This window comes from Syngnathus acus, chromosome 13 (genome assembly GCF_901709675.1).
Source record: "Syngnathus acus chromosome 13, fSynAcu1.2, whole genome shotgun sequence".
Taxonomy (NCBI): Eukaryota; Metazoa; Chordata; class Actinopteri; order Syngnathiformes; family Syngnathidae; genus Syngnathus; species Syngnathus acus.
Window position 1 is genome coordinate 10,429,828 of NC_051098.1, and position 25,505 is coordinate 10,455,332.

Genomic DNA, 25,505 nt, shown 5'->3' on the forward strand with positions numbered 1-25,505 from the left:
TTGTATTAACAAGTTGAAATATTTATTTTTAAAAACTGGAAAAAAAAAAAAGCAAACCCACCAACAGATTTAGTACACGATACAAAGACTCATGTCAATGTCGCTATGTGAGTGAGTAGTTTCTTCAACTACAGTGTGAGGCAGTTTGAAAGGCTGGCTGAGCTGGTACGACGTCGGACCCGAGACAGGTTAATAAAGAATATTTTGACAGAAAAAAATACACTCATTCATTACACAAGGTGCGTTTCAGTTCATCTCCATATCATTCGCAACGTATTCCCTCTTTGATTTACTGTCAACAAGTGTGTGGTGTGACAGATGTCCACAACTGAAGCAAGTATTAATCACAACACTGCAATAACACTTGCCTAATCATTACTTTGCCTCGTCTTATTTAAAACTAACTTTTTCTAAAAACTACATCTGCTCCATGCAGTTGTTGAAGAATCATCGGCAAACACTGTTTGATCGTCTATTTAAATACCCCCTTTCAGTGACCCAATTATGTTTAAGACACACAAAGTTCATCCATTTCGCAACATGGTCACGAGGCTCCGTGTTAAATGACAAAAAGATGACACCTATTGGTTTAGGCCTGCACCGCTTTGCATTCCCTCTATTCAGATGAGATGAAGGCTGACTCAGTGAAAGACAAATATTGATGCAGTTGGAGGTGTGTGTGAGTTGACAATTACAGAGGTACGTGGTCTGCGGGAAGCTTAGGTCACACGCTGTGGTGTGGCATCCTGGCAGGAAGCACTCTGACGAGTTAACCTGAACTTTGAAAATATTTATAAAGGGCAACAGGTAGTGAAGACTTCACAGGGGGGGGGAAAGCGTACTAGTTGGATGATGTTTCAATATTAAACAGATTAATCATTGAGTGTTGTTGAAGCTGTAGTTTGTCAAAACATTACTCACATTCTTTAATAAGATGCAGCTTTATAAAAACATAAATATTTGTTTACGAAATGAATGTCTGCAGACTTGCAAGACAAAAAAGGCAGCAGAGCCTAATGTGTTGTTGCTTTTTTTTTTTAGCTAGACATATCCCTTCTTCCTGCAGTTACTCAAACTGCAAACTGCCCATTAATCATTTTTTGTGTGCATAATGCTACTTTTGATCTCTTATGGTTTAGATAGAATAAGAGTTGTGAGCTTCCCACCCCCCCACGGCAGTTTGGAGCAGTTTTCTATGACTATTTAGAAAAACAAGATAAGATGGCAGTTCAGCATGATTGAACAGTCCGGTTTGTTACAAATGTGACAAAAAGGCAGGGAGTCCAGTGAGGCGCTATGGACCTAACAATTTGAGACATCCATCACACGTAACTTCTGCGGCTTGTAAGCACACTCGATTACAAGAGGCTTCTTTTAGTCCTCTTTGTTCCACTGACGTAATTTGTGGGCTTGGGTCTCTAGTCCTTGCTGTTTCGAGATGTGCAACTAGCGTTCATCAGTTCTTGAATGCAACTTGAGTGTGCTCGTTACTAATTTGAAGCATGGAGCACAGATAATAAATAAGTGATAGACTGCTCTATACATACACTCTCTTTGAAAAGGAGGCGTGATGCTGTGAATTCGGGTGGTCCTTCCAGTCGAGCGTCGTTCCTTGTGGCTGAGCCCTTGGCGCCCGCCGTCTGCGCGGAAGACTCCAGACATGGATGTGAGAGCAAGCACCGTTTCATTTGGCTTGATTAACAAACAAACAAGAGCGGGAAAACTAGCCAGACAGAGATGGAGAAGAGTGTATAAATACAAGTTTCTTCCAGACGAAGGCCATGACGGGGGCGGGGCCAACCTTAACCTGCAGGGGGAGAAAACAGCAAGGTTAAAAGTCTCTTCTACAATTTGGAGTTCCAACAAAAACATCTCAAAAGTGTTGACCTCAACAAAATTATTTAACTGCAACAAATAACACGCCGAATGGCACAAGGGTCACACTTGGACAAAATTGTTCGTACTCCTTGGTTATTGCAATAATAATAATGGTAAAAAAAAAACTAAACTAAAAAGCAAAAAAACGAAAATATTAATCTTCTGAATAGCTGTTTACAATTTGTATACTGTGCACACTCTGACAATGAGCGCACCACTGCCACCTACTGTAGTGGATGTGCAATTACCTACTGTAGTGGATGTGCAATTCAACTTCAGAACAGCAACAAAAAAAATGTAAATGGTTACCTAATATACCTTGGACCAAAAAAACCCCATTGAGAAACACTTGCTTAAAGGTTCCACAATGTATTAGTGTTTTGCCCTCACCCTCCTCATCGCCCCCCCAGCCCTCCGCTACCCCTGCTAGCTCATAGTGTTTCTTCCTCAGCTCCCCGAGACGCTCGCGCTCCTTCTGCAGACGCGTCTCCAGCTCCAACACCAGAACCTGTACAAACACACACACGCACGCACGAAGGGGGAGGACAGACACAGCCTTGTCACAAAGTTTCCCTTTGCAAACAGTGGAAAACCAACAATTCTGAAAGGGTTATTTTTACGAGTCATCGAGAGGAAATTACGTTCTGGGCAGTGACAAAGAGTGAACAAAGGAGTCTTTTTGTTTAGGATGACAGCGTTACTGTTTAGGTCTCACAGCTCTTATGGCTGGTGAGTTGCTAACAAATAATCTATCCATCCATCTATTTATCTATTTTCATTTCTTTGCATTACAATTTTGGTTGTTTGGAGTTTATCGGCATGTAAAAATGCGCACCCAAAAAAGCAGACAAAAAGAGAACACTGATTAGTGGCTCAATGTGTTTTAGGATCTTATTTACTCAAGCTAAGGTAGTGTAAATAGGCTTAAAGCACTCTGCCAATAGCAGCTCACTATTTAATGTTTGTGGGCGCTTGTGCATATGTGACAAAGGTCCACCCATTTTCCACCCATTTTCCTTTCACTGTAGGGGGGAAAGGCAGCCACAGACACACTTGCTTGTGCTATTTGTCTAGCTTTAAGTTCAACTTCCTGGTGGATGAAAAACAATGAAGTGTCAAATGTGGAACAATGAGCACATTCCTAAACAGGTCTGCTTATCGTTTGACTTTTGCTTGGTGTGTGCATGTTGCTGCCAACCTGGGCGTCCATCTCTTGTCGCTTGATCTGTGTGAGAGTCATGCTCGAGAAATCCATTGTATCTGTGAAGCGATCAGAGGCAAAGAAAAAAAATCAATTGTTTGTAAGCGGTACCAAAAATAGAATGATACACTACTTAAGGTTAGACTGACAATATTGCTAAAAAAAAAACAAGATGCTGAAATGTGCTTACCTTTGTCTTCAATTTGGGACTGCCCAGACTTGGTGGAGGCCACAACAGCGGCAGTTGCCTGGGTGACGCCTCGGGATGCATGCTGCAGGCGGTGCAAGTTGGTACTGTCTTTGTCCGCTTTAACCTGGGGACAACACAAGCACGGAGCATATTTCGAATACCTTCCTCCCATGATTATGAACCTAGACATAACATTTGACTGCGCTGCCCAAAGATGGCATGGATAGGCTCCAGCACACCCGTGACCCTTGTGAGAATGAAACGGTTCAGATGATGGATGGATGGATGCACTTGGGACTCGCCTTTGAAGCAGCAACAAGTTGGGCTGTGCTGGCTGCAATTTCACGGGAACACACCATCAACTCCTCAAACTTCCCTTTTCCCTGCACCACAAGATCAGCCGCATCCCTGAGATGACAACACAGTGGATTACATTTCTAGTCTTCCGATGAATAATTCAAACGTTAACAGGAGCGGGAGTGGTGGTTACAATGTTACACAAGAGATCGTGTTCACTTGCTTTGTTCCTGTTGAGATCAGACCTTCATTCACCTATTGAAAAGTCATTTAATTAGAAAGTCAGATACTACTTACACCATGACAGTGGCGCCCCATCCAACCGCTTTGGAAGCAGAAATCAGGCCCTCGGTCCAACGGGAATTCTTGGCATAAAATTCCTTAGTGGATGCTGCGCCCTGGTGGACAAAGAGGGAAACTCCAATTCTTATTTACATGAATGAAAAGGCATCTTGAATGTTTTTTAAAAAATTATTATCAATGGTCTAGTTCATTTAAAAGGTACATTCTGGGGTTTCTCTTACCTGTAAGCTATAATATTCAAACTTATACAAAATAAAATCCAAACGTACCCTGCCACTCTCTACAATGTCCCTTTGCAGATCTTTGGAGGACAGAACAAGTGCCTTGATGGCTGTCATCAATTGTGTACACGAAGCTAAGATCCTGAAAGGAGGCGACAGGATACACAAGAGGCGATATTCACATTGGACTGGTCACTAGTCATTTGCAATGTTATTATTCTTAAAAAATATTATATACATCACGATAGAGGTTTTATTTTATTACCTCTCATTGACCTCCATCTTGATGCCTGTATCAACGGCTCGAGACTTGTTGAGCATTTCCTATAGGGGGACACAGGGGAGAACTTTCAAGCTAGTATGACTGCAAAGTGAAACTGGTGATTATCGGTTCTCATTGTAAAGAAGTGCATGCTTGTTTTCACACATCCACACCTCTATCCTTGCAGCAGCTGATTCCACAGCTGCAGATGTGGCTGCCATTTCTTGCTCCACTAGATCTCCCAGCTCTCCCTGCTGCAGTTCCAGACCCCGAGGACGCAGTTTCTGAATTCAGGATTAAAGACATCATAAGTTTTCATTATTGCGGCCATTGGTCACTCGCACACAAGGACAACATTAAGACCAGTACCAACCTCTGCGGAGGCCAATATGGACTGGAGTGCCTCCTTTAGCTTGCGGTTGTCTGCTTTTGTTATGTCTTCCTTCTTTTTCATGCGGCCCAACAAAAGCAGAGCCTCAGCACCACACGCCTTCACACTTTCTGAAAGAGCTGTGACAGAATGCACATAAGACAACCAAAATCCTGGTTATCATTTTATAAAAATGGCTACAAAAACACAAGGAGGTGAGCTGTGGCTCATTTGCATGAGGCATAAGAGGTAGAATAAATCAAACATTTTACCATCAGCCTGCTCCACAGGCACCATGTGAGAGGTGGCACTGCCCTGAACAATGGTGTCGCCCACTAGGTGGCCACATTGAGTCACCACTTTAAGCAACTGAGAGACACCTGTGTAATAGCAAAAGAACAAAAGAGAATTTATCTCACTTCCTCACGGGCTTGGCACACCGGAAGTATGCTATGCAAGACAATAGTCAATATTAACGAGCTGCTTACCTGTGTCATCGGCTAGAAAGGCGTCTCTGGCAGGATGGAGCCGCTCCACACAGTCTAAGGATGCTTGACATCTGGATGCCAGGTAGTCTGCAGAGGTAGGCATTATTGGACATTACTTAACTGACACACACACACTCTCACACTAATAAGAACCCCGCAGCAACCTGCTGAGCTAGTGCAGCTGATGTGGGCTGGGTCATCCATCTGGGCCAGTGAGTCTTGGATGATCTTCTCTGCTTCTTCAACAGCCCCCTGCAGACTGGACCAGCGGGCTGCAACTAGTTGGCTCTCTAACGCCTGCTCCCTGCTCTCCTATAGGCACACAAACACCCGTGTTCCCGTCATTTAGGCTGGGCGATATGATATGGCCTCTCCAATTTATTTATTGATTTCTGATTTTCAACCTCTATACTTAGAGAAGACGCAAACGACAATGAAATTCAAAACATGTTTTAAAAGAAGCATTTGACCTTGTCATTAAGTTGATTTTGCAGAGCTTCGGCTGTCTTCACACCAGTTTCCCTTTCACTGGCCAATGAACTTTGTAGACGCTCAAGCTCCTGCCCTTGAACGGCAAGCTCCGTCTCCACTTTGGACAATGACTCAACGAGTACTGCTTTCTGAGATTCCATTGCAGCTAGTTGAGTGCCGAGCACCTCGTTGGACTGCAAAACAATAAAAAATAAACGATGTGTTACAGCACATAAGAACAATCGCGAAACAACACGATTTGATGGGAAGTCTTGACCAGGACAATGTGAGGCTGTGGGAATGTTGGACTTAATGACTCAAGTGACCTCCAGTTGTAAACATAGATTATAACACCACTGCTTTTTTATCGTTTGTGGCTAGGCACGTAGTCTCCAAAGAGCACTGCGTTGCGGTTGAGTGGGAAATTGTGGTTGTGAAACTTGGCAGAACAAACTATGACAACAGAGTGAAGTTTCGTCAGATCCCGCATGTTATGTGTCTTAAGGGGCTTGTGAACGTGTTTGCAACTCTGTGGACTGAGCTCACTAAAAATATGGAAGTGACTTACAGAATAAGTAAATGGTCTGATTTTAGAAATGAAGTAAATTGGTATTGGGGTCTAACATTATGAGAGCTGTGACACAGAAGGTCCCTAAGGAGGGCTGTCGTCACAGTAAGAAAAAAATTATGGACATTATATTTTCAACAAACTGACTTTTTGACGATATAGCGTCATAATTCCAGCGCATTCTTATTGAGAGCAAATTACTTTTAATTATCAAGAATATTGAAAATATACAACCAGCATTCCACCTGAATGAGTACAAAAAAAACGAAGGTTCATGAACTTGTTCATATTTTAGGAGGACGTGAACTAAACACAATGTAAAAGCAAATGAATCATATCTTATCTTTTTTTCTTTCTTTTTATATAGACACAAATCTTTGGGTCAGCATGCGTTGCTTTGAACGATTCTGACAAAGAGTTTAAAGAACAGCAGGTTGATTTTGCTGTCACAATGAATAACCACAGACCTGTTGTGAGGAGCCCATGGTGATCTTGAGGGAATCCAGCTCGGCCCTGCTGGACTCCAGCTCTCTCTGCAACTCTCCAACGTGCTCCCGCTGCGCTCGTTCCTGGGTTAATGAAATGTCAAAAAAAGGCATATATTTTACATTCCACAGCTATTCAATTATAATTTTCAAACTTGGTCAATTAGATGACATTGCGTGGCACACCATATTAATTTTAACAATACATGAGTGTGCTACAGTACAGTGGTTGGAAATCACTGCTGACAATATTACACAAGCTAATTTATGAGCATGATTTAAAAAAAAAAAAAAAAAAAAAAAAAAAAAACAAGCAAAATTAAGGTGACCCACCTGTCTGTCTACAAAATCTTGAGCGGCCTTCACCTTGTCCTGCATCTCTTTCCTCACTGCATCTATTTCATCCTGCGCTACCCGAGCCACCGTCATCTGCCGGGTCACCTCTGCATTCTGCACCCACAAACAAACAAAAAAACTTACGGTGACAACGAAAAGGAGTTTTCAATACGAACAAAGATGTTTTTCTCACCTTCCTCAGCAATTCAGCATGACCTTGTACCAACTCGGTGTACTTCTCCTTCAGCTTGGTGTAGCGTTGCTCATTAGCTTGAGCTTTTTCTACACAGTAACCAAGGATAGTGTAAGGAATGTGTGGGAATACTAGTCACATTAGCGACTTATCTTTATGAACCTTAATCTATTATTCTCACAGCTGTTCCTAGTTACAATATTGTGTTCATTATTTAGAAACATCCTTTGACATCTTCAGCTGTATGTATGTATGTGTATGTATCAGGTGATAAAATAAAAACCCTGATATATCAGTGAGAGGGCTTACTTTCTATCTCGGTCAGACTCCGCTGCTCTTTCTCTGTGTCTTGCCTGACCCTCCTCAGGTCATCAAGCTCCGCTTTCAGGAACTCACTCTCCCCTGCTGCCTGTAGCCGGAGGTGACTCTGCTCTGCTAGCTCTGCCTCCAGCTCATTGACACGGCCCCTCAAAGCCTGACATAAGCGTCCACTCTGGCAGATGGAGAAATTGTGGTGGTGGTTGAAATTACAGTTGGTTTATCAAGGAAATTCTGGCAAATATACATTTAGGATTAATTTATGGATTGGGGAGGAGTGTATTCCTTTTTACCTCCAATCGGAATGCTTCCAACTCATCCTTAAGGGCCTGGATCTCCCTTGTCAGCTGTTCAATCAGTCGGTCTCTAGCGGATAAAGACAACGCTTGTAAATCAAAAGCACCAACAATATTTCTTACTACCATTAAATTTGGTTTTTGAATTGAGAATGTATTTATCATCAATTAAATTAATGTATAAAAGAGCTCCCGTCATCTGTAATGAGTTAGTGTTGAGACAAATATTTTTTATCTTATCCTGTGCTACTGGCAACTACTGTTGAATTCAGTTCAAAGTTATGCATTTTTAATAATAATAGCAATTATAATAATAATAATAATGAAAATATAATGAAACACTTAAATTTTTTTGGGTTAAAAGAAAGTACATTTCAAAATTAAAGGAATGATAGTTGCAGTATATTTGAGCATTAAAAGTACTGTACCCATCTACAGCAGTTGACCAAGGTAAGTTTTATTTCCCAAAAGTTTATATACAATGTCTTCAAAACGTACTTATCATCCTTGCGCATTCCATTCTGATTGTTGAAGTTGAAGGGGTCAATTGCAGCAGAGGTGCCAAAGAGGTCATCAAATTTTGTCTCCACTGGAGCCTAAGCAGTCAAAGCCACAAGATATAAAAAGGGAAGATCCAAAGTGCTTAATTTACAACACAAATTATTCTGAAAACATCCAGAGCTCTGAATTGGGTACAAAAAGTGATTCATTACTTCAGCACTCATTGTTGTTGGTTCATTGCCTAGTTGTAAATTCTATTTGGACATTTTTCCACTTTTTACCGGAAGGACGGGGAGGTCTGTGTCCACCAGATCGTCAGTTTCCACCATATGTTCCGACTCTGGAGAAGACGACTCGGCGGGGATTACAACCACGGGGCTGATGTGCTCTGACAGCGCAGATGCACGCAGGAAGTTTGGAGGATTCTGAGAGAAAACGTTTCATTCATTTGAAAATGTTTTGCTTATTTAGTGTCAAGAAAAAGAATAAATGTCTAGCATGAAGCATGTTTCATATGCATATTTGACTTTCCATGGCCATGTGGCTACCTTAGCAGAATAAGCTTTTCAACATACAGAGCAAAAAGAACATACTCCTTGGGAATCTGAAACTACCATCAATTCAGACGGCTAAAAGATGGACGTGTTTAAGACATTTTGGACAGACCTTTTTATTTATTAATCAGTCTGAGTTGGAATAGCTCCCTCTGAATCAGTTTTGAAATATTATATTGCTAATATTAGAGCAGTCTTTTTCTAGTTGAGCATGGCTGTGCCCAGTGCAAAATGCAAGGTTCGTAAAGCTATGCTTGTAGGACATTTAACTTAACTGAACCCTGACCTCAACCCGATCAAACCCATTTAGGACAAAATACAAAGGAACATTTCACTCTACTGTAGTCTGATAATGGCTGATAATTTTCAAATACAGTTAATGTGGACATATGTGTCATGTCAATCATCACCTCAGGCAACTGTGGAATCTGAATCAACCGCTTGAAGTACTGCAAGTTACTGGAGCGATAAAACAGACTCTTTAACCTGCAATAATACAAAAATCAAAGTGTGTGAGAATGAAATTTGAGCAGCGTGCTCAGTGGTTACTTATGTGTTTGACCGACAAGGTTTTGGTTTGGGCACCATTGGGCGTACATACTTCTTAAACTGTTCCTGAAAGCGATCTCGGTGGCCTTGGAGAGTGTCTGCTGGAAGGCCTGCATACAAAAAAAAAAAAAAAAATACACACACACACACACACACACACACACACACACACACACACACACACACACACACACACACACACACACACACACACACACACACACACACAAATCAGTTAACACATCCTCACCAACTTTACATGCACTCAACATGAATCAATTTTTTAAACCACTAAGACTGTAATTGAATATACTAAAGTATGGTATTAAATTAATAGAGAACTACAAGGATAAGTGAATGACAAATTGAGTGAACGGCAGAGTTACGTGTTACTCACATGAGTGCAGTTTAAACAGCAGCTTGACTGTGTAGTCGTATAGGTGGCTGGAGTCCAAGATGACTTGAATGAGCGGAGCCAGACGACATTGGCCTGCAGCAGTCACTGAAACTGACCGAGACATATCTAGCGAGCTGAATACTGGGATAGAGAAACACAAACAAACAATACTGTTTAGTAGCTTGGACAGATGCTACGACATATCTCAGCTTTACAATTACCGCTCGCTGGTTTTAGTTACACCCTTGTAAATGTAAACGCAAATCTGAAGAGGTATTCCTGTTTGGTTTGACTTATTACAAAGTCCTCCCGCCATAAAAAGGTTGGGAATATAGTCTAAAAGAAAGGCAGCTATAATCTCAATCCTAAAAAGATTGTTTCTCTTCTCTCGCTCGCCCTCAATCATTAAAGCTCTCCTACCCATTATCCGTGAAGCCAAATTCTGAGAACCTGGCAGTGATGTGGTTTCCTCACTGATTCAAAAACATTCAGTATTATTATATTTTTTTTTTGTACAAAAACACAAATTGAACTCGCCTCTTAAACCTTGAATGATGAAACATTGTGGAAATAGGTCAGAACTGAGACGGGAGACATGAGCTACACTCTCTAACTAAAAATGGAGCGGCAAGAATTAAACATGAAAACTGTCACAAGGCTGTTGTGTTGTAGTGAACATGAACATTATAACTCTTTTTCCACAGTTAATCCGTAATGTGAATAAAAATTAAGGCCTATGTTTATGCCTTGATAAATCATCCATTAGCGATCAGACACACGAGGGGAAAATGAGAAACTCCTCTCTAAAAGCCTCAACTAAAAGTGAATTGTGTGAAAATACTATGCACAGGATGCAGACTGAAGGCCATGATAAAAAGAAACGAGAATGTAATTTCCTTCAATTCATTTAGGAGTAGAGGAGAGCAGCTTTGCCAGCAATTCCACTTGGCACACATCACATCCCTGCAGCCTATTTTTAGCTACAGTATGTCCATACACTGTAAGACACTTTGCGCCTATGATGAGTCACCCCAACGACAATAACAGTCTGCAGCCACTCAATCAGACGCATCACGGCTCTGATGGTAAAAGTATCTATTTTTGTACAGCATTAGAACTTTAGCACTCAATCCTCCTGTCTGCCCAAGTTGGAACTTTGTGCCCGAATGAATGCGTGTTCACAGCAGACTCTCTCGTTAGTCCAAAAGATCTTACCTCCAAGGAAGAGGTTGAGTTCACACTCGAGGTAATCAAACATCTCCACTGTTAATTGAAAGCTGGGGGGCACACACAAAGAGAAACGAACGTCACACAACTTGAGTGAAATTGAAAGCTTCTGTTTTGCTACTTGTGTGAGAAATTAAGGCACGACATACATACACACTTGGTTGAAATCGAGTTGTTCTATTTTACGTATTTTAGATAAAAAATGTTTTTGGGGGAATAAGTAAAAAAAATACCGACTACCATGAAATACATACATTATGATTCACCCAGACATATGACGCACATTATATTTAAAAAGATGTTTATTTAATATTAAAATTGACCAGTTAATTGGACTTTTTCATTGTTTTAACATCTCTAAGGTTTACTATCATATTTTAAAATAAAATCATTAAATTAGTTTTCGTTGATATGAAATACTTATATTGTGTTTTCTGCAATAACATCCAGCGCTAGCAACAAATTGATGAATTGGTATTCAAAGGTATTGTTTTTTTTTTTTCCACCTCTGTTTAATTGTTTTTACGTTTGACTCTTCCAAAGATTATCTTTCGGGATCCATCTTGTAAATGATGTGGCAGCTTGCCTTACTTACAAGTTGTTGACATCATTTTCTCCTGCCTCTTCAAGTTGTCTGTTTGACATCTGCAGGTTGCCAGGGAACCGAGGATTCTGAAAGAGAAACCATATAGAAGGTGGAAGCTCAAATAACACGCGTGGCACACCATGGTCTATCTGAATGACACGTGACTGAATCACAATAATTGTGAGGTTTGCACTCCTGACGAAAACCTGCTCCTCTCCCGCTTTACATTGCTAGCATTAAAAAAGAGAGACAATCAGGCAATATTCACGATTTCCTGTTCATCTACGACTCGCCTCAGTTGTCCCATTAAAGGAAGCTTCATTTATAGATCCTTGAGAAGCCATTAGTATCACAGCCGGAATATTCTGAGGACCCACTGCCCCCACGGAGAGACGATGGCAATAAAAACAGACTTCAGGCATAGATAATGAGTGACGAGAGTCTCATTGGGTTTTATAGGCCATGCCAACTCACTTTAATGTGGAACTCCATTTTGGTGATGAGCAGTTTGAGGTAGATGCTGCAGAGCTTCCCGTAGCCTTCACTCAGGTGACCCTGGAAGCACAAGAGACTGAATCACAAAGGGAGATCAACATTTGGAGACATGGCCAAAGGTAGAAACCGTATCTCCCGACTTTGGCCAGTAAGCTGGCTGATTAAAGAACACGGGGAAATTTGAGATGACACATTGGCCTGTGGCGCTGTTTAATTAAGATTCAAAATGTGAGCAACTTCCTCTGGTGGAGCAGAACTAAAACCGTGGAATTCAAATAGGATGAGTCAACTGGAGCTGGTTAAGTTGCTTCTCATATGTAAGAGCATATCTTTGCTCCAAGAATGGGGGCAAAGTTGAAATACTGTACAAGAACTTCTTACTTCACCAGTTGATTAAATTTACGATTCGAATTTCCCAAAATGTGATGGAAAAATTCCAAAACAAGGTTATAGTAACTCATCGGAGAGTGTACTCCAAATAAGCCAGAGGATGAGTCTGCATGAGTGATGGGGAGTGCGGACACATACAAGTCTGTCACTTGGCAGCTAAAGTAGTACTGTGGATACTACCCAGTTAATTAGATGTTTGGAGCAGTCAAGTGAATTACACCCCTGCAGGCAACTTCCGTTCCACTTCAACATTTTCACACATGTTGCTCTTTTGGTCACAACTCAGGAAGTGTCGGTATTCCAAAAGTATCATATGTATTTTTGGTTTCAGACTTGTGATTTACATTTTAAAGGTCCCATTCCATCACAATACATTTTTTCCCCACTGTTTTATCTTGCAACCCCAATAAAAGAATATAAAAGATTTGAACTATTTGAAATGAAAAGAAGACCTCAAAAGATGTAGACAGCATGTTTACATTAACAACACCACATATTGTTTGGTCAAGACTTAATTCTCATTTCAGTCAACAGCAGTGGCGTGCTCTGACGTCAACCGACAGTCGAGTGTGCTTCCTTACCCACATCCTGCTCATATCTGTCAAATCAGCCTTATTCCTCATAGAGTCTTTTATCACCTAAAACAGTGGCAACAGCAACACAGGAAAGGAGAGAGAGAAAAAATTCATTACACTTTATAAAAAAGAGTGATTACTTCAGGCATTTAGAGTTAAATACATAGTGGGAAATGTAGTGGTAGAAAGCGATGCCGTCTTTACGTACATTTGGATGTCCGTCTCGTAGTAGCTTGTGAAAAACATGGCAGAACTTCCAGCAAAGGACTGCATTGCTGGAGAGAGGAAGCCGGTTGACCGCTGCCCAGAAAGTGTGGGCTCCTTTCTCATGATGAGTCCCCAAAATGCAAGGTGACACAGTCAAGGACCAGCAGCTTCAAGATTCATATTATTGTGACAAATGCAAAAAAAATGTCTCCCAGATCTAACAGCCGCAATGTTGTTAGCGACTACTTTGACTCATGATAATTTAGCCAAATTAGGACAAAACCGCTCACCGTAACAATGGTTCAGTGGAACATGGCTTTGTAAATCATTGATTCAATGTACAAAGTTTAATACAATATACGTAGCTCCAGGCAAGAATCCAAGAACTTTCATTTCAAGCTCATGCTGCTCTGTATTACTATAAATGAAATACAGAACTGCACAGACTGTCTCGTCTTCTATTTTAAATCCCACAGGATTAAATTAGCTTCAGCACAGATGAGGCTAGCCTCAATTTGTTGTTTTGATCTTACACTAACATAACCTCAACTGGAGAACACTGTCACATGGGAATCACAACTTCACACACACACATTTGTGTGCAGACAAAATATGAGGATATTCCTGGCATGCTTCTCTTTGACAGCAACCTCCTGTGTGTTGATGGCCTTGTTGATGCTGACTGCCTGTGATGAAGAGGAAATGTAGAGTCAGCCAAAAATATACATTCTCCAAAACTTTCATGAGTTTCATTTGACATCTTAATCTTTCACAAAAGTGTCTTTTCTCTTTCAAGCTGCCCAGAGATTGAGAGTCAGTGAAGTTTGAGCGAAGGTGATTGACCTATTTTCTGTCGAGTTGGTATTCAAGGCAGCAGCCGAGATGCCCGACTGAGTTCTTCTCTGCATTCCATGATTATGGTAGCCTGACAGCAAACAGTATGAGACCGTTTACCTGACTCTACTGTAAAGTCACCACTAAAATGAGATATAAACCCTAAATACCTGAAGGGGAGGCTTATCAAAATGACCTGAAGTAAACTCTGTTGATATGCATTCTACGTTGAGAAGCACCTCGTGCCCACACATAATTCTGTGGTTGTTGATTTGGAAGTAGGGGGGAAAAAAACTATTTGTTCCTGTGTGCTCCTGGGGTTTACGATGCTTTACTGGATACTTTTATGCAATTTCCTGGTCTGCAAAAAGAAAATCTTTGACGGTAAGCTGTTACAGAGGAAGGTACTGTTGCAAGATTGCACAAAATAGGAGAGGAGCTTAATCACTCTTATGATGGATAAGCATGAGATTTTAAAAGACAATGTGGAATGTCAAGTTGAGAACATAAATCACAAATGGCATTCTGTGAATTTAGATTTAATTGTTGTATGGCAGCTGGGGTCAGGAGAGCACGGGAGGGAGGTTTCATAATCTCGCATCCCACAGATGTCCTGAAGCTGCTTTGTGCTAGTATGCAAGCAGTCAGGAGAGGAAGTAAAGATCACAAGAGGAGCACCAAGCCCAGTCCCACTGTACCATCAGCTTGTACAGAAATATCTTATTATGTGAGCTCTCATGTGTTTTGCACAAGTTAAACTTTTGGATGAATTTTCACCTCCATTTAAAACCTCATAGTATCCCACTGCAACTACTTCCCAGAAAAAACGATGACCCAGTTAGTCCACAGAGACACTTTGTACTTTGGGTTGAAAGAGAAAGGCAGCTGCCCAGGACTCCTTGAATTGGCTGAGGAGGCTGACTGGCATCAATAGTCAATTAGCTCCTCACATTGCAACTGATGTTCTGACTGCCAAATTCAAGCAGAGAGGAAAAAATACAAAGATAAAAAATATTTACAGGTGAGTTAGGGTTTTTGATGATTTTAAAAAAGGGGACTTACCCTTGTTAATGACTTCATCTTTCTTTTTTTTTTTTTTTAAGACTCCCAGTGTGCCTCTATTTTTATCCTTACCCATTTGAAAAACTTGATACACCAATGACTTTCGAGACGTCCATCACATTTTATTATAACATTTTATTTCAGCCACAGTTGTAAAAGCAACTGTTTAGGCCATGTTAACTTAGACCTTGCAGGCCTGATTAAACATAAAAAAGCAAGCCATTGATATGCTGATGGTAGGCTAGCTGTACTGCTACTGGGAGGAAGTATCAACTGCCCACTGAATGAAACAACTCAGTCGTCTTATATGAACACCACAGAATATTTCGTAGAATTGTGAAAAGGTTCAAGGATTTTCAGGGGCATGGGATGAAAAAAAGGATGTTGTGGATTCAGTCTGTGATTATGTGTGATAATCCTAAAGTTTGTGTCAGATCTTTAAGGCACATTCAACTGGAATTTAGATTTTTGATCAAATATACAATAATATGAATATTCTTGGAGGGAATTTAGACCAATAGACAAATAATCTAATCGTTATGAAAACATTGGGAAGTGGGAAACTCCAGGGTTGAAAATGACTCTCACTCTGGCCTTGACTGTCTGACTGATGTGGAAAATTATCTTCCAGGTATAGTTAAGTGCGGTTATTATGTTTAAAAGTCTCTTCTTTGCCTCAAAATGACTCATTCTTTTGTGCAATTGTGAGTTCTAATTCAAACCATGGGGAATGAATGCCCTCCAGTACTGATGATTGTGGAAAAACAACAGCTCACTTGAATATTTTCAGTTGATATTGTATCCAAAGACAACATAACTTTAACGACAGTGGCAAATTTGATTAAATAAGAAGGGAAATTTGGAAATACTACATTTAGAACTTTGTGATTAAGGAAGTCTGGAACTGGTTGATTGTCAAGAAAAATATCTAACATTGTAATTAAATGAGACATTTTTACAGATTTCAACAATTTTGCACATTAGAAGCAACATTGCAAAAGTCATCCCTTTCAAAACTCATAAAACCCGAACTAAACGTAAATGAATGACACCATTTCTCCCTTTTCCAATCAGCTGTTTTAGGTCTTTTAACAAACAAATAGTGTTTCTAAAAGGTTTGCAAATGCTCTGTCATGCTTCCTGTCTTGACACACCCACCACTGCCCATTTCCTGGCCGGCTTCGGCTGAAAAATACACTGCTCCACTTCTCAAGCTAAAAATCATGTTAAATCCCCCCAGACAGTGGCAGGTTCACCAGAGTTAAACACTTTATTCCCTCTATCCCTCGTCATCATTACGTTGCTTGCAGACGCTCCAGGTAGGTTTACATTAAGCTCATCATTACAGACAAGGTATCATACAAAGGGGCTAACAGGCATAGCAAAATATAAACATTGGTTTAAAAATGCTCTCCGGTCAACAACATGAGCCATTCTGTCTCTCCTTTCGAGTGGGCTCAAATTAGACCACAGCTAAATTAGGTTGGCTGGCTTACAATTAGTCACTCTTTTTGAAACATAACACACCCATCTTCCTGTTGCAACATGCCGCTCGTATCAAAATACATCGCAATTCTCAAACACACACAAGATAATCAGACAGCAACTATAGGTTCTTTTCAGGGGGGGAAAAATGACGCAAAAAAATTAATGTGGGGCTATGATGCATTCCCAAATGCAACTCCACTCCATGTTAAAGTCATTCCTCTGAACAAGAGACCCCTGTGCTGCTTGTCTAAGGACCATTTTACTTGTTGCATCCGCCACAAACATCCGTTCTCCTACAACGTCACTCTGCACCTCTTGAAAGGCTGGCACTGACGAGAGGAAGGTAGTGGAAAACAGTCAGCTTTGGAGTACTTAACCCAAATGAATAGATCTTGCAAAAACTCACACAAGTCATTACAAACAGGAAAGGCTGCAATACCATTCAACACGAAACCAACATCACTACTTTGGAAACATTCCATGTTGATTTAAGACCTAATCATAAGGTCATTTTAGCTAACGTATGAAGTCTGACGGGAATTACCCACACTGAGCGCACTGTAAATCATGTAATTCAAGTCTTGCCCCTTAAGAGCCTAATAAAAAAGGCATGAAAACATATGGCACTGTGCCATATTTAAAGAACCCCAAATGTTGGCAACACACATGGAAGACAAGTAGAGGCTAGTTAAAGATAGATAAACGGTGCAGACGGCCGGACTTCAGCATAATTAAACTGTTAGACAGACACCCCTGCGGCATGTTTATGAGCCCCCCTCCTAATGGGATGTCTTTCTGCAGCCTCGAGTGAAGCCTAGGCTCGAAAGCTTTACTTGTGGGAGGACTGTTGATGTCATGTGGACACATCATAAAAAAAGAACATCTGTGCAGCTCAATGAAGCTGCTCAGGCCACTTTGTCAATGCACCCCCACCACCAATCACGTGCGGCCATCCATCACAGACTCCCTGCGTGGGTGTGTCCCCCCCGCAGGAAATGATTGGAATTATCTTGTGACCAACAACCACCCAACAAGTGGAAAAGACATCACGTAGCATCGATAAAACCTGCAATGAATTAGATCTTCTGTGAGTATGCCGTTTTGGATTAGTGATGCGGGGAGTCACCAGCTGAGTTTGTTTAGTGAAGAAAACTCCCAACAGGCCGTGGTACGTCAGTCACAACATCAACAGCATTTTTTTCATAGTTCCCACATGATAGTTTGCCACTAAATTTGGTCAATCCAAAAGAACATTTGAACAAACTCAAATGTCACATATGTGCAATACACTACAGTAAGTTGGCAATGTTTCAGAAAAGTTCCAGGACTAGCATCACAGAGGATACATTTCAAACCCAAACTATGAATTTTCCGCCTTAGAGTGGGCTTCTGGAATCAACCGGGACATCGACAGTGACATCCTGCAGCGTTTGCTTCATTGAATGTATGAGACGAGGCAAGAGAATATTGCAGGACAACTTGTGTCTGCTTCACCATGGCAACACGCTTGCTCACAATGCACGAGACAGGTCGAGAAGAACATTGCCGTGCTGAAGCACAATGTCCCATCACTGATGAGCTATTTATAGAATACGGGCTACTCAGGTGGTCCCTGTGGGCTACCTGGTTCCCACAGACACCGAGATCAACATTATGGGAATTATGAACACTGGCAATGTATTTGTTGGACTTGTTTTCATTCCATACCAAATCTAGACAAGCTCAACAACCAAAATAAAGATAACCACAAGGAACAGCCAGCTGTGAGAATTGCATTAGTGATTAAACTCTTTCACAATAACATAAATTGCTATCACAGCAGATGTTGTGTACACTTCACCTTATCTTGTTACTAAAGACTTAGTCGACAAAACGTGCATTTTGGTGTTGTTGGTAGTCATCGTGATACTTTATGTCGATTTGACCTTATACCATCTGCTCACACACGAGCCCTTCCTCTTTGAGTGGAATAAAGAAGGTGTGTTGTAGGTGTTCGTTCACCTCCCATCCTCCCCCACTCCTACAAGTGCACATCCCATCCATGTTTCCAATGAAAGGCTGCTCTTGTTTCTTAATGCACCTGCTCCAGTGTATTCAGAACACGGCCCGCTTGTCTCCATCATTTACTGCCACAAGTCATGCATTTTTTTTTTAGATGTCTATACTACACCCCCTTTCAAATTACACTGCACGTATTCTCTTGCATCATTTTTTTATACACTCACTGTTATTTGTCTTAAATTGCATTGCCTTAAAAATAATTTATTTTGAACTACTATAGAAAACTCAAGAATTGGATTGCTTAATAGGACTATTTCTGCTGTGAGAATGGAAGTCAAACACTGGCATTGATATGTTGTGTGTGTCGTAGTAGAATAGAACACACGCATATTGCTTCGAGATTCGCTTTCTTGCAAGTTAGAACTTGTTTGGACATGACTGTTTTTTTTTTTTTTTTTTAACCATTTGCTGCAGTAGTCTGTCAGTTCCTTACTTTCTCCTCACACCACAAGCTGGACACTTAAAGTGGATTTTATTCTTCTACACGAAAACAGACCCAGAGAAGCAAAACATCAAGCAGCAAAACCTCATGTTTATAACACAGGGATGCTCTGCGGTGCTGTGATGGTAACGATCGATGCTTCTTGCGTTTAATTGAGGAAGTGGGTCCCTTTTCTTTGAAAAGCACATGCATGTTTTTTACCCTACAATCAAATTGTAAAACTTCTCATTTAGCTGCATGTAGACAACAAGCCCCTACTTGCAAAGAGAAACACCTTCTACGACTTGTTACACCCCAGCCTACCTCCACCTAAAAACAACGCCGTTCTATAGCGGGGTCTCTAATGTCATTTAAATCCATCTACCATTGAGCACTTACAATTTTACTGAGATCCATGGTCCTTGCCTTCCCTTCCCGACAGCGGCGGCCCGAAGATCTGCTGGCTTGATCCAAACGCGAGAAGCGGGGAGGCAACGAACGTGTTTGGGAGAAGAAGGGGGGTAGGTGGAGGAGCGCGACGTTAGCTCAACATGTGTCCCGATTTGGTATTAAAATGCTTCCCTGTCCCCACTTCCTTCCTTTATTCCTTCGGCGTCCCTGCTCTCTCTCTTTCTCCCCGCGAGCTCCAGACAGCATGCGACCACGGAGAAACTAAAGTGTCCGGGACTCGAGCAGCGAGGACGAGCGCACATTTTACATCCCACCCGCCAACATGTCCCTATACAGACTCTCGTGTTCGCTTTATTTTGCAAATAGCCCGCTTCTATTTGAGACAATAGCTGCACGGGAGGCTGCAGACTAGGATGGCTCGAAACCGGAGGTTCTCAAACTGGGTTCCGGGGCCCACCAGGGGTCCTGTAAAGATAGGGGGCGGGGTAAGGGGGTTTGACGGGCGTACTATTTTTGCTTTCCAAAACAATCTTCCGGAAAATGAGGAATGCATTTAATTTGCTTTCTCCTGCTTACCTGTTACTCTAGAAACTGTCCCTGGAATATATCCAAAATCTTTTAATCCTTACAAAAATGCGACCTCTAAAGACTTCTGAGTATACAATATCATTTCTGCATGTGAACAGCCATCTGTGAGCATTTTGGAATGTTTTACAAGGAAAAGTATGAGGTTTGTAACGAGAATGTTAGCAGGTATGTCATTTCTGTCTGGCTGTTGGATTGTTGTTTGTGTAGAATAAATAGCAAGCAAGCTTCAGGAACAAAAACTCAATTCATCGCATTAGAGCAACTTTAGGTAACTGATGCCCCCATCTGGATTCTCGGAGATGCTCAACCTTGAAAAAGTGAACATTCTTTGTATGCCCTCTAGCTTTTGATTCAGGTTATAATTTAACTTTGAGCAACAAAACACATTTTTTAAACTCCACATTAGCCTGGTCCTATACCAAAATCTTGAATTTCCACATAATGATTGTTTTAAATAAATTTCAGACCCTAACTTGTGCTGGATCATACGACTGTAACAACATCAGACAAACCATACTAGAACATCTAAACTTTAATCGGGGTTAACGACTTTCGCCATGCTAGCCCCGTGGTGACCATCTGCACGTGCCCCGACTGGGTGCCCAGGACGCTGCTCACACGTTTGCCTGCTTTGTGATGTTTTCACCGATTCACGACCACGGTCCATTGGGCGCCGTTGAACTGGACTGCCCTTACACCTGTCTATGGACCCCGTGGAGGCTATTTTGTGTGTTTTGGGGTGTTCTCTTGTATTGGGGGTGCTGGTTGGCCGCTGTTACTTTTTTTTCCTTGTCTTTTAGCTTTGATTTGCTTTGATGGCTTTTATCTTGAGCACTTTCTGACTTTCTTTGTGGCGCCGTTGTGTGGCAGCCTTATGAGAGCCTGTTGAGTTGCGCTTATGCCATCTGTGTGTCTTTTGTATACCCACTCTGTGGTATGGATACTGCTGGGGCCTGAATTTCCCCACCCCTGGGGATCAATAAATATTCAATCAATCAATCAGAGGCACACTTTAAATTGTAGGAAATGTTTACGGACTCCTTTTCAACACGAGATTCGTGCGGCGGTATGCAGACCTTTTATAAACACTGTGTACTCCTACACAGCGAGCGTCCTTCTCTCATTTATCGCTTCCTATCAGCTCTGAAGCAAAGTCCAACAACAGTGACATCAAATAATAAATATTACATAATATGATTGTAGCACATCAGTCAAAGGTACCAGTCCAAAATCCACGGAAGAAATTTAACACAAGAAGAAAAATAAAACAATAGTATGTACAAAGTTAGAAAGGCAAAGTCATTGTTACAGTCACCAGGGACCCATTGGTGCACTTTGTTGCACAAAGTGATCGGCCACTGTTCACCACTTCTATTCTGTGTCCAGTCAGTGCAATGAGGCCACCATCACTGCCTGCTGTTTCTGCTGTCTCAGTACATTTAGGTCTTGTTCTTTCACGCTTGCTTTCTGAGGGTACACGGTTTTCCATCTGTAACCTTATTGTATTTTGATTTACAGGTGGTAAACAAGGAGAAGACATTTATTAATAAACGTGTCAAAATGTTTTCTCTGCACATACTGTAAATTCAGTGTATACAGTATGAAAAATTGTCTTTGGATTAATGACACGTGTACACTGGCCAATTTCCTCCTCATTTCTTTCCCCATAATAACCCATCCTTAGCTGGTAGGTAGTCTAATATTAAGGCCTTTATTTTGCAACACACAATGTGATGTTAGCCAGCGGTTCACACTGCAAACTCCAGCGGCGGAACTCATGCGCCAGATGCCTTCCACAAACTTTAATTATGGTTCATGTATCCAAAGATTACTACCTACACAAGTGCCCAAATAAAAAATAGCTTACGGAGCTGTTTTGCAATCGAGGGCTGACGAAACATCTCCAACATAAACAACAAACAAAGCAGTTACAACACATGTGCCTATACTTACAAAAAATAGAGGACCCCCAAACACACACACACAGAACATAAAAAGATGTCTGGGGAGAAAAAAACATTAACATCATCGTTTAGTAGAGCGTAGCCTGGTGCACAAGTTCATAAAATTGCATTTAAGTTACATAATATTGGCCAATTAATAACAGTGTGGCAAAACATTTGTTGGCATCTTGACTCTAACCAAGTCGAAAAGGAAATAGAAATGATTAACAAGGAGCTGGACTGAGCAGCCATGACAGTGCCAATCCCTGTGTGGGCTTGCACTAGACTAACAATGGTCAACAGTTTTGGATTTAAACTGGTGGACACAAGCAGCTACTGTTTGCCATTGTGTCTCAAATCATCTCAACTACAGTCCAAATGCCACTGACTCTCTTTGTCAAACAATAGTTATGTAAACCACTTTGACATATCTTGTAATTTTGTACATATGTTTCTTTTACGAAACTCCTGATAGGTTTCTTACAAACGCTAAACTTCCACTGATTGTGCTTAATCGCAGGCAAGGCAGAGATCGAAACCACACCAGAGATTTATTTGATTTGCAACAAAAGCGGTGAAATCGACTACACAACCGATTTAGGTGGCTTTAGAACAAAACAGATCAGATGGATTATCTCTCGTTGATCCTCTGCCAAATAAAAAGCGGATTGGTTGATTCCTGCCATCGCTTGCTTCAATTCAACAGTGAAAAATCAACCAGGAGGCAAAAAAAAAAAAACATGTACAGTACACGGTGCTGCAAGATTACGGCCAAAATAATATAGCCAAAATCTTTCATCAATATTGTTAGGATTAGGGCGGGGTGAGTTTGCTTGGTTTTTAGGCAGCTTAATGAAGCCTTCATCGTGAGTTCTCCCCCTAGTGGTCAGCTTGATTACTTGATTAGATATGCAGCAGAGCCCGCATTGGCAATGTAAATATCGCCGAGTTAATTTAATCATGGCTGCCAATACGATTCAAATTCGATCAATTGTGATGCTCCACATGTAGTACACCAAGAATACAAGGATGGCACAGTCCAATCTAAAGGTTAAGGAAAGACTGCCCTATCATGCATTCTTGCATGTTCTCCTCTTGCTTGCACTGGTCTCCTCAGACAGCAGAAAAAGAAGCATCAAGACTAAAAATTGCCCATAGATGTGAATGTTTGTCTTTACAGCATGAGCCCTCTTATTGGATAGTGGTCAGTGCAAAGTGCATCCTGCCTCTTACCCAAAGTTGCTGGGATAAAATGCACATCACCAGTGACCGTTAACATAAGTGGTAGAAATGTAATGTTCTATAGGATGCTACGTAGGAGCCTGACAGTGACCTAGTGACCATGCATGGCTTGGAACATACAATCCTTCTAATCCGTGCTGCTGCTGTCTTGCCTGAGACAAAGTGTGCAGGTGGTGTCGTGGGTCAAATTGCATGACACACACTATGGACAGGCAAACCAGATAGCTGTTGTCTAAAATACTGTCTATAATCGGAACAGCACTTATCACAGCAGTTTGGCTGCCTTGATTCATTTGACCTACTTAACCCCCCCGCCCCTCCCTATGCTTGGTCTGTGGGAACGAGTCGGGGGACACACCAGGCAGGAAACAGCAGGATCCACAACACAACAGCAGCCTGCATACTCATTGGGAGCGTGCGTGATCAAGTCAGAGCTTTATTTTTGCTATGCATTTTTGTCTGAACAGAACATGTTCATTCATTGCACTTATGATAATGCAGGTCTGACTTGGCATAGATCCTAGTGTAGTGAGGGTGGAAAGTCATTTGCAAACCTCCTCCATGGTTTGTATCCAGCTGGTAGGCTAAACAGTACAATTATCTGAATTCGAAAGGCCACTGACCTACATTTGAACAGCTCTTTTGTTGTGGACACTCACTGGTATCTGCTGATCACACACAGTGACTGACACTGAACACCGGACCGACATGATTAGCACAGAAAATCTGCGAAATGTGCAGTATAAAAATATGAGGTCATATAGGTTCTCCCTAATTTTAAACACATTTGTTTTGCAACCGTCCATACCCAGTATACAATGCAAATTAACACACAGGCAAGAAAATGTGTTGTCAGTACACACCTGCCCTCTCTCAAAGTTTTCCCTCTCCAGCTCCAGACTGTTAGCTCCTCCGGTGCGTCGAATCACTTTCGGGATGGCGTTGGGTACTTGCTGCATGGAGCTTTTCACTCGATCCATCGTCTAACAAATCACCGCAACGGAAAAACAATCCGTTAAGAAACTCGAGTGTAAAAACAAGAAAGCTACATTAACTATGGCGGTGCGCAGTCCATGTTGTACTGGACTCGTCGTTCCGTTCGGCGGAGCATTTGGCCTCTATAAAATAACACCCAAGTCAATGACAGCAGCGGTTCGAGTACACACCACAATAGTGAACGCTTCTTCCACCTTGTTATTTCAAAATAAAAGTCTACACCCCTTGGTGCAATTAAGTAAACACTGCTGTTCATTGTATAAGAGTTACCACACAAGTCGTAAATATATGTGGCTCGTGATAACGGCCAAAGAAAACTAAAAGGTTACTTTTCTGTATGGTGGATCTGTGCTTTGAATTACAGTACTTTTGTAAATGACTTTACTTTGTGAGGCCAAACTACCAAAACGGAACGAGTTTGTGTATTCACCTTCTGTTAACTTAACAAAATCCCACCACATGCTCATTGCTGCGTGCAGAACACACGTGCACGACCTCTGACCGCTTAAAAAATAGAATCCCGTGCAAAATATATATATTTAAAAATACCAGCATTTGGGCATTTATTGGCCAAGATCGCTTTTCGGGGACGTTTTCCCCTCAAGCAACTGGCAGATCCCTCCCAGCGGTGGGAGGCACAACACTTCCCGCCCACACAGGATCCTCTGATTGGTCGCTATCTTATGGTTCCATCCACATTATTGTATGTATTTGTGTGAATATATTTTGCCAATTTTCCGTATCGAGTTGGCCACCAACGTTTCTAAATTAACCTTACTAATTATTAATAATAATAATAAAAAACGTTTTTCGTTATTATTCATTTTTAATTTGTATTTTATTAGAGTGGCCTGAGAAGTATTGCCTCTTACCAACATAGTAACACGCAGGGATAATGTGTACGAATAAATGACAAATTCTTACAGCATATTTCAAATACAAGATAAAGTTCTGATTTGAAACTGTTACTTCTACAGTTCCACTATACATGGCTCAATGCTGCCCTCCCCTGGACAAACATAATAAATGGACCAAGTTGAGGACTGAAGCATAATATTTGCGGTCTGACAAGTGATAAACGTACAGTACGTCAATAATATT

At 41.3% G+C, this 25,505-nt stretch overlaps 1 protein-coding gene across 2 annotated transcripts; it reads right to left on the bottom strand.

Moving 5' to 3' along the window:
• On the bottom strand, positions 1-24,555 carry hip1 (huntingtin interacting protein 1). Of its 2 annotated transcripts, none has more exons than XM_037268256.1 (31): positions 24,272-24,555; positions 13,981-14,044; positions 13,360-13,502; positions 13,158-13,214; positions 12,166-12,246; positions 11,701-11,777; positions 11,094-11,155; positions 9,879-10,019; positions 9,534-9,591; positions 9,343-9,418; positions 8,660-8,803; positions 8,376-8,473; positions 7,875-7,947; positions 7,573-7,756; positions 7,264-7,352; positions 7,068-7,184; positions 6,717-6,818; positions 5,681-5,875; positions 5,375-5,522; positions 5,211-5,297; positions 4,995-5,102; positions 4,726-4,862; positions 4,526-4,636; positions 4,356-4,414; positions 4,139-4,232; positions 3,864-3,964; positions 3,572-3,677; positions 3,270-3,393; positions 3,077-3,138; positions 2,269-2,386; positions 1-1,807 (listed from the first exon to the last, which is right to left on the bottom strand). In XM_037268256.1, exons 1-31 carry the CDS (start codon positions 24,386-24,388, stop codon positions 1,803-1,805), a joined length of 3,138 nt encoding a protein of 1,045 aa, XP_037124151.1. In that variant the 5' UTR covers positions 24,389-24,555; the 3' UTR covers positions 1-1,802. The 2 variants fall into 2 exon arrangements, with proteins under 2 accessions (XP_037124151.1, XP_037124152.1); XM_037268257.1 differs by lacking the exon at positions 24,272-24,555 and adding an exon at positions 19,624-20,077.
• Between the last annotated feature and the right edge of the window lie 950 nt (positions 24,556-25,505).

Excerpts from the sequence above, each read along its gene's own strand:
- hip1 (XM_037268256.1), bottom strand. The coding sequence starts at position 24,388 with ATGGATCGAGTGAAAAGCTCCATGCAGCAAGTACCCAACGCCATCCCG. Across the intron at positions 14,045-24,271 it reads AAAACTTTGAGAGAGGGCAG|GCAGTCAGCATCAACAAGGC; the intron begins GTGTGTACTGAC and ends TCTTCATCACAG. Across the intron at positions 3,965-4,138 it reads ACATTGTAGAGAGTGGCAGG|GGCGCAGCATCCACTAAGGA; the intron begins GTACGTTTGGAT and ends TTTGTCCACCAG.